The sequence below is a fragment of the Thamnophis sirtalis genome, unplaced genomic scaffold (genome assembly GCF_051295495.1).
Source record: "Thamnophis sirtalis isolate CommonGarterSnake01/CBP01778 unplaced genomic scaffold, rThaSir2_p1.2 scaffold_2, whole genome shotgun sequence".
NCBI lineage: Eukaryota > Metazoa > Chordata > Lepidosauria > Squamata > Natricidae > Thamnophis > Thamnophis sirtalis.
Window position 1 is genome coordinate 174,222,644 of NW_028261382.1, and position 9,893 is coordinate 174,232,536.

The 9,893-nt window shown below is 41.2% G+C and overlaps 1 protein-coding gene across 1 annotated transcript; it reads right to left on the bottom strand.

Moving 5' to 3' along the window:
* Window positions 1-1,428: 1,428 nt before the first annotated feature.
* On the bottom strand, window positions 1,429-8,096 carry PSMG4 (proteasome assembly chaperone 4). The gene is given in 4 exon segments (XM_087707531.1): window positions 1,429-2,719; window positions 4,210-4,285; window positions 7,828-7,917; window positions 7,919-8,096. Coding segments are annotated over 4 exon segments (411 nt in total). The 5' UTR covers window positions 8,042-8,096; the 3' UTR covers window positions 1,429-2,597.
* Between the last annotated feature and the right edge of the window lie 1,797 nt (window positions 8,097-9,893).

Consider the following 9,893-nt stretch of genomic DNA (forward strand, 5'->3'; position numbering starts at 1 on the left):
AATGTACAGGAATAAAAGATGTTGCTCCATTATGGCTGGACTCGAGTGTTTTATCTGTTTTGTTGGGATTACCCCATTTTGCACTATTACAGATGCTGCTCTGCCCAAAATTGCTTTCCCAAAGAATATACCTCCCTTTTTTCTATTCAGGGAAGAATCAGGGTGACTGAATGAAGCTGAGCATTTTTTATTTATTATTTATTTTTATGTATGTATGTATGTGTATGTATATGTATGTATATGTATGTATGTATGTATGTATTTTATTTTATTAATTATTTTATTTATTTTATTTATTTTATTTATTTTATTTATTTTATTTATTTTATTTATTTTATTTATTTTATTTATTTTATTTATTTTATTTATTTTATTTTATTTATTTTATTTTATTATTTTATTTTATTATTTTATTTTATTATTTTATTATTATTTTATTTTATTATTATTTTATTATTTTATATTTTATTTTATTATTTTATTTATTTTATTTTATATTTTCTTTTATTTATTTTATTTTATTTATTATTTTATTTTATTTTATTTATTATTTTATTTTATTATTATTTTATTATTTTATTTTATTTTATTTTATTATTTTATATTTTATTTTATTATTTTATATTATATTTTATTATTTTATATTTTATTTTATTATTTTATTATTTTATTTTATTATTTTATTTTATTTTTTTATTTTATTTTTTTATTTATTTATTTATTTTATTATTTTATTTTATTATATTTTATTATTTTATTTTATTTATTTATTTATTTTATTATTTTATTTAGTAGATTTATAGGCCGCCCAATCCCGGAGGACTCCGGGCGGCTTACAAAGCGAAAAGAAGAGTAATTAATAAAAAATAAAGGAAAACAATTTAAAACATCATCCATCTGATTGGGGCTGGACCTCAGCAATGAGGTCAACAGCCCCAGGCCTGCCGGAATAGCCAGGTTTTAACAGCTTTTCAGAAGGCCGTGAGAGTGGGCGAGGTCCGGATCTCTGGGGGTAGTTCGTTCCAAAGGGTCGGAGCAGCCACAGAGAAGGCTCTCCTCCTGGGGAGCCGCCAGCTGACATTGTCTGGCTGACGGCATCTGAAGGAGGCCCAATCGGTGGGATCTTACTGGCCGTTGGGAGGAGTGTGGCAGTAGGCGGTCTCGCAGGTATGCTGGCCCTAAGCCATGTAGGGCTTTAAAGGTGATAACCAACACCTTGAATTGTGTCCGGAGACCAATAGGTAGCCAGTGCAGCTCGCGGAGGATAGGAGTAACATGGGTGTATCTAGGTAAACCCAATATCGCTCGCGCGGCCGCATTCTGGACTAGCTGCAGTCCCCGAACGCTTTTCAAGGGTAGCCCCATGTAGAGCGTAACTGAAATGTAGCTTGTCTTGTTATTGATTTAATGGATGAATCACAAAGCGTGTAAGAATAAATATTACATAGTGGTTTATTTATTTTTTTAATTTGACAGCACAAGTGGTTTTCTTGGTAATACAATCTACGTCTAGCTATTTCACTTTAGGCATTGAAATTCATATATTTTTCCTGAGAAAGAGCACGTGACTCTCTTTCTCCCCCATCTCACAAATGTTCTTCTAGAATGCTTCCTCCTTTCTTGTAAAAAAATGTAAGCCTGTTCACCACTGGTGCTCATATAATGGGAAAGTAGTCGATCCAATTCCGCACCATCCCATCAAAAATTGTTAAGGAAGCTGATAAGACTACGCTTAATTGAATAAGTTTTAAGTCTTTTTTCCTTGACTTGGTTTGCTATGGGCATCTATTCTGCAATGAATCCATTTCAAATCTAATACTTTCCACTGAACAGATTCATTTTGTCATTGATCCGATGCCACAGAACTGGATCAACGTGTGATTGGAAAATTCAAAACAGATTCTATGTATTGTCAAGCAGAAACAGTAGGTGGCAACATCTGTCAAATGTTGCAGCATTTATTCCAGTTCTATATTCTCCCAACAGGAATATCTAAAGAACTGAATACTTCTTTCTTTTTCATTATATACTGATATGTAGATTCATTCATTAGTTCAAAAAGATACTCGATTAAACTGAATGCATTTTGCCATCCAAAAAATATATCTCGGTGACATTTTTTTTTTACAAAAAAAAATCTGTGACCCGTCAAAACCGCGTTCCACAAAAGCGCGGTCGACGAAAGCGCGTATGTGACGTCATCACAGCGCGACGAAAAAGATCGAAAAATTGAAATAAAAATTAAATTACAGCAAGCCGATTCACATAAAGGTAAGGGTTAGGTTTAGGGTTAGGTTTAGAGCGTTAGCGTTACGTTTAGCGTTAGGTTAAGGGTTAGCGTTAGGTTTTTCGTTAGGTTTAGGGTTAGGTTTAGGGTTAGGTTAAGGGTTAGGTTTAGGGTTAGGTTTGGGGGGGTTAGAGTAAGGTTTTCGCTTTATTTTTACATTTTTCGATCTTTTTCGTCGCGCTCTGATGATGTCACATATGCGCTTTCGTCGACCGCGCTTTTGTCTACCGCGCTTTTGTGGTGGAACCAAAAAATCATCTTTAAAAAAAAACACAAATATAAACAAAACAAAAAACGTGACTATCCCAAACTAAAATTTGTCCGGGAAAGTTGCCATTTCTTCCTTGATACGGTTTTCTACAAGTAGTATGAAGCTGTTGTCAGTATTTCGAATGTTATAACTGACAAAAATCTGTTTTTTAGTCTTGCTGGCTGAAACATAAACAAAGCACACATCATATCAATCTTTGAAGGGATGTCATAGCACAAATAGCAATAGCAATAGCAGTAGACTTATATACCGCTTCATAGGGCTTTCAGCCCTCTCTAAGCGGTTTACAGAGAGTCAGCACATTGCCCCCAACAATCTGGGTCCTCATTTTACCCACCTCGGAAGGATGGAAGGCTGAGTCAACCCTGAGCAGGTGAGATTTGAACCGCTGAACTGCTGATCTAGCAGTAGCCTGCAGTGCTGCATTTTAACCACTGCGCCACCCACATACCATCATGTGTTTCCCACAGTTTGAAGCCCCCAATTGCTGACAAAAAAAATACAGGGGTGCGTTTGGGAGGTAGTTGCTTTACATTTGGGATAAATTCTCCGCATAACACACTTTGGGGAGTTCTTTGGGATAAAAGGCTTGCTTTAAAACAGGAATTGAATTGCTTTCAGAGCCGAGGTGGCGCAGTGGTTAGGGTGCAGTACTGCAGGCCACTTCAGCTGACTGCTATCTGCAATTCAGCAGTTCTAATCTCACCGGCTCAAAGGTTGACTCAGCCTTCCATCCTTCCGAGGTGGGTGAAATGAGGACCCAGACTGTGGGGGCGATATGCTGACTCTGTAAACCGCTTAGAGAGGGCTGAAAGCCCTATGAAGCGGTATATAAGTCTAACTGCTACTGCTGCTATTGCTATCCCCAGGGGTTCTCTGGGAAGCAGCATTATGTAAAGTAGAGGGGGGGGGAACTGTGGCCTCTTTAGTACCTATGGACTTCAACTCTCAGAATTCTTGAGCCAGCATAGCTGGTGTGTCAAGAGTTCCAAAAAACACCCCAATGAAAGAAGACTCCATGGACTGAAGTTCCCCAAAGTTCCATTTTATTAGAGATGTCATATTGGCACATCTGGGGAAACCCGAATCTGAAAGCTTCCAGGTTTCCCCCACCCAAGTGAAAGTTCAAGTCCCTGCCCACCAGAACCCACATGTCCATCATATGATCCAATCAGGTGCCATCTAAAACTGGAGATGCCTTCCAGCCACCTCATTAGCAGCTGCAGGATGAAATGGCCTTGACTTTCAGAGAAAGAATGTTATTATGGCTACATATCACCCACACTATAATCCTCCCTCCCAGTTTCCCGCAGTAGAAAATGTGGCGGGCCTGAAATCCCAAAGGTAAAAAGATGGGTTCCCGGTTTGACAGCTGGCCCAGGAATTCTGGGAGTTGAAGTCCACAAAAGACCATAGTTCCTCATCCCTGATTTAAAACAATAATAATAAACATACTCAAAGATTGCTCAAACCGCACAAGGTTTAGGATGATCCATATAATTTGAGCCATTACATTTTTTAAAAAAACTTTTGCATCGTGGTGACCAGCACACGCGAAGGATGTCAATTAAGCCCAACCTATGTGATCATGGATTTTTTTTCCCCTTCCTTTTCCCTGTGCTAAGTTTTAAAAATTCATGCACATACGTACCTAGTCTTTGAGCTAAAGAATTGGAGGTATTGTCAGAAGCATTGCCAAAAAGTAAGGTTGATGCCGGAATGGAATCCTGTAACAAAGAAAAAATTTTTAGGAGCAATTCTGTGCTCTTAATACATATACAGATCCTCTACAGAAGAAAAATTGCTGTAATTATGGGTTTTTTTTTCAGAGGCTGATGCCACTGAAGATACAATTTTTGGCTTCATCCTTCGACTTAATGTTTATTTTCTAAAAACCTCGCTTCAAAGATGTATGAAAACAACAGAAGTGCTAAAATGAAAGATCACACGACAGAAACTTCGTATCTAAATCGGTTGCCCTCTCCCCTCCTTGGAAGAACTTTATTAAGAGCCGAGGTGGCGCAGTGGTTAGGGTGCAGAACTGCAGGCCACTTCAGCTGACTGTTATCTGCAGTTCAGCGGTTCTAATCTCACCGGCTCAAGGTTGACTCAGCCTTCCATCCTTCCGAGGTGGGTGAAATGAGGACCCAGACTGTGGGGGGGGATATGCTGACTCTGTAAACCGCTTAGAGAGGGCTGAAAGCGGTATATAAGTCTAACTGCTATTGCTATGTAGAGCCGAGGTGGCACAGTGGTTAAATGCAGCACTGCAGGCTACTTCAGCTGACTGCAGTTCTGCAGTTCAGCTGTTCAAATCTCACCGGCTCAGGGTTGACTCAGCCTTCCATCCTTCCGAGGTGGGTGAAATGAGGACCCAGACTGTGGGGGCAATATGCGGACTCTGTAAACCGCTTAGAGAGGGGCTGAAAGCCCTATGAAGCGGTATATAAGTCTAACTGCTATTGCTATATAGAAAACAGAGCCTAGGCTAAGGGATGGTATAAAAGATCAGTTTATAGGGCAGTGCTAAATAACGTTCATAGTACCACACTTCTCTGCCAGTAAACTAATATTTTTGCAATCCAGATTTCAATAATGCACGGAATGAGAACTGCCAGATGTACAGGCTGGATTCAAAACAGACAGAGGGGCCTGAGATCATATTGTTAACATGTGGATGCCTAGAAAAGACAAGGGAGTTGCCAAAAAATGCCTAATTTGCTTTATGGATTATATTAAAGGCTTTTGATTATGTAAACCAGTGGTCACCACTGAAAAGTTTGGTGGTCCGCAGAAAAATTATTTGCATTTTTTATATTGCACTAAATACTATTTATCTTTTTTTTTAAAAAAAATCATATTAGTGGTCCACAGGATTTAAAATTATGAATTTAGTGGTCCCTGAGGTCCGAAGGTTTGGTGACCCCTGATGTAGACCATAGTAGATGTAGCAGTGGTGGGATTCAGCCAGTTCGCACCTATCTGGGAGAACCGGTTGGTAACTTTCTAAGCAGTTTGGAGAACCGGTTGTTGGAAGAAATCTCATTTTGTTTTTTCCCCCCACTTTACAGGGCTAATCCTTGTAATCCTGGATTATATTAAGGCTTTTGATTATGTAAACTTTTAACAACTGCGTTGTAATTGAACACAACGGCAGGGGGATTCCCTTAACCAACACGGCAAGAAAAAGTCATCAAATGGGGCAAAACTAATTTTCTCACCGAGGAACAGTTTGTTGGGGGGGGGGGGGTCAACTGCGGTCGTAACTTGAGGACTGCCTGCACCCACAAAACTGAGCTGCAGAAGGGGGTCGCCTTCTCATAGCTCCGTTTTAAAAAAAGAAAGAAAATATTACTAATAGCAAAGCTGCAGGTAGTGAATAATTTACCAGCTCTACTGTTATAATCCTACAAGAGGGTGATACAGTTAAAGAACTAGTTTGTAAGCCTATATAGAGCCGAGGTGGTGTAGTGGTACTGCAGTCCACTTCAGCTGACTGTTATCTGCAGTTCGGCGGTTCTAATCTCACCGGCTCAAGGTTGACTCAGCCTTCCATCCTTCCGAGGTGGGTCAAATGAGAACCCGATTGTTGTTGGGGGCAATATGCTGACTCTGTAAACCGCTTAGAGAGGGCTGAAAGCCCTATGAAGCGGTATATAAGTCTAACTGCTATTGCTATATAGAAAGCAGAGTGTAGGCTAAGGGATGGTATAAAAGATCAGTTTATAGGGCAGTGCTAAATAATGTTCATAGTACCACACTTCTCTGCCAGTAAACTAATATTTTTGCAATCCAGATTTCAATAATGCACGGAATGAGAACTGCCAGATGTACAGGCTGGATTCAAAACAGACAGAGGGGCCTGAGATCATATTGTTAACATCTGGGTGCCTAGAAAAGACAAGGGAGTTGCCAAAAAAATGCCTAATTTGCTTATGGATTATATTAAGGCTTTTGATTATGTAAACCAGTGGTCAGGTTCCCTTTTAAGGCTCTTAATTGTTGCATTGTCTTATTTATCCCCTTTCCCTTTTTATTGTAAGCCGCCCGGAGTCCTTCGCGAGTGGGCGGCATACAAAACTAATAGAGCCAAGGTGGCGCAGTGGTTAAATGCAGCACTGCAGGCTACTGCTAGATCAGCAGGTCAGCGGTTCAAATCTCACCGGCTCAGGGTTGACTCAGCCTTCCATCCTTCCGAGGTGGGTAAAATGAGGACCCAGATTGTTGGGGGCAATATGCTGACTCTCTGTAAACCGCTTAGAGAGGCCTGAAAGGCCTATGAAGCGGTATATAAGTCCACTGCTATTGCTATTGCTATTGCTATTGCTAATAAACTAAACTTTGAACAACTGCGTTGTAATTGAAAACAAGGGCAGGGGATTCCCTTAACCAACACGGCAAGATAGCAATAGCAATAGCAATAGCAGTTAGACTTATCTACCGCTTCATAGGGCTTTCAGCCCTCTCTAAGCGGTTTACAGAGTCAGCATATCGCCCCCCACAGTCTGGGTCCTCATTTCACCCACCTCGGAAGGATGGAAGGCTGAGTCAACCCTGAGCCGGTGAGATTAGCAATAGCAATAACAATTAGACTTATCTACCGCTTCATAGGGCTTTCAGCCCTCTCTAAGCGGTTTACAGAGTCAGCATATCGCCCCCCACAGTCTGGGTCCTCATTTCACCCACCTCGGAAGGATGGAAGGCTGAGTCAACCCTGAGCCGGTGAGATAGCAATAGCAATAACAATTAGACTTATATACCGCTTCATAGGGCTTTCAGCCCTCTCTAAGCGGTTTACAGAGTCAGCATATTGCCCCCCAACAACAATCCGGGTCCTCATTTTACCCACCTCGGAAGGATGGAAGGCTGAGTCAACCCTGAGCCGGTGAGATTTGAACAGCCGAACTGCAGAACTGCAGTCAGCTGAAGTAGCCCGCAGTGGTTAAAGTCATCAAATGGGGCGAAAACTCAACTCGTTTTCTCACCGAGGAACAGTTTGTTGGGGGGGGGGGGTTCAACTGCGGTCGTAACTTGAGGACTGCCTGCACCCACAAAGCTGAGCTGCAGAAGGAGGTCGCCTCCTCATTGCTCCGTTTAAAAAAAGAAAGATAAGACGAGACCTCCGCATCTGCGGGGAAAAATGGTTGCGTGCTGCGTCGGGAATCCAACCGGGAGCGAACCCCGCTTTTGCAAATGACGCGCATCGTCTGCAACCTCCTTTACACACACACCCCGTCCCATGGTTGCAACCCCAAAGCCCGGGACTCACGCGGGGGTTGCACATGGCCACGGCCAGGTTGCCGAGCTCCGGGCCGTCCCCGACCCAAAGGAAGAGCGAGTCCCGGAGGCGCATGGCGTGGGAAATGCACGACCTGCTCCGCTAAGCGCCCGCAGAAATTGTGCAGCGAGATCCCGGCTTCCTCGGCCGCCGGCGGGGCGGGAGCAGCATCGCCTCCTCTTCCCGGCTCCTGCGCTTCCTCCATCGCCGCTGCTGGCCAAAGCAGGCTTGTAGGCCGAAGCAAGCGATCCCCGATCGCGCCCGCCCTTCCCCGGGTGTCAGCGGGCCAGAAGCGGGCGTGGCCCTCGCTTACTTTTCCTCTCCCTTCCAAACGGCGTCTCGACTTTCATTTTTTCTTTCTTTTCTTTTTAAATGCACGCCGAGCCATAAAAGGAATGGTTGGATTGGGTTAAATTCACACGCCTGGCTCGCCATAAACCACAGTTTGGCCACCTTTGTGGTGCAAACGTAGCTTAAGAAACAGGTGTTACTTGAAACAGAGTTTTGGGCGTTTGAATTGCATTCCCCGCCCGTTCTTCCTCCATATCAATATAAATAAATATATATACTCCAATAAACAATAAGGTTTATCTCCAATAAACTACATGTAAATCCAATAAACCACAATAAACTCCAATAAACAATAAGGTTTTATCTCAATAAGCTGCATGTAAATCCAATAAACCAAATAAACTACAATAAACCATAAAGTTTATCTCCAATAAGCTGCATATAAATCCAATAATCCAAATAAACACAATAAACTCCAATAAACAATAAGGTTTATCTCCAATAAGCTGCATGTAAATCCAATAAACCAAATAAACTACAATAAACTACAATAAACCATAAAGTTTATCTCCAATAAGCTGCATGTAAATCCAATAAACCAAATAAACCACAATAAACTACAATAAACAATAAAGTTTATCTCCAATAAGCTGCATGTAAATCCAATAACCAAATAAACTACAATAAACTACAATAAACAATAAAGTTTATCTCCAATAAGCTGCATGTAAATCCAATAAACCAAATAAACTACATAAACCATAAAGTTTATCTCCAATAAGCTGCATATAAATCCAATAAACCAAATAAACCGCAATAAACTCCAATAAACAATAAAGTTTATCTCCAATAAGCTGCCTATAAATCCAATAAACCAAATAAACCCCAATAAACTCCAATAAACAATAAAAGTTTATCTCCAATAAGCTGCATATAAATCCAACAAACCAAATAAGCCGCAATAAACTCCAATAAACAATAAGGTTTATCTCCAATAAACTGCATATAAATCCAATAAATCAAACCAATCCAACAAGGAATCTATGATTAACTTCTTTAACCCCAATGCTCTGGGAAAATTGGGATGGTTTGTGGGAAGTTATCATCCAGCCCTCCCCCAGAAAAATGAAATAATCCTAGGAAATATTGAAAAGGCAGAATATTTCTCTGGATGTGAAAAGAAAGAAACATGCTTTAAAAGACAGAATAGCTGCCTGTAGCTTCCTGCCCATCCACACTTTGTCAATAGGCCATTGAGAAGGCCGGGGTAGCCCACTTTACATAACAAAGACTTCTCCACTGCAGCTGCAGGGGAAAGGGATATTATTCAACTCTCCACATGGCATCTGAGAACTCATCTATACCTGGATTCAAAACAGCCTAGAGAGTGGCCCCCTGCATGGCCCCAAGGGAGTCTGACAACCAATCAGAATACATATCTTACACAGGAACAGGAAACAGAGAGGTGGGACTAAACAGGGTATAAAAAGCCTAGCAAGCCCCTTCCTCAGCCCTCCTTCTCTTCTTCTCCACCTACATCAAAGTATGTGACCACCTTTTCTGTACAGGGCTCAAGCCATGTGGCCCTGTCCAACAATAAACCATCTTTCCAAGCAGCCTCCATGTCTCCAGTGTCTTTTTCCCCACTTGGAGCCGAACCCAGAAGGACATTTCTTTCAACAATTTGTTAAAAAAAACTGCAACATCATTGCTGTTTTGCATTATCACAACCAGACCAGGAGATGTGATAGCTCATCTATCCACTA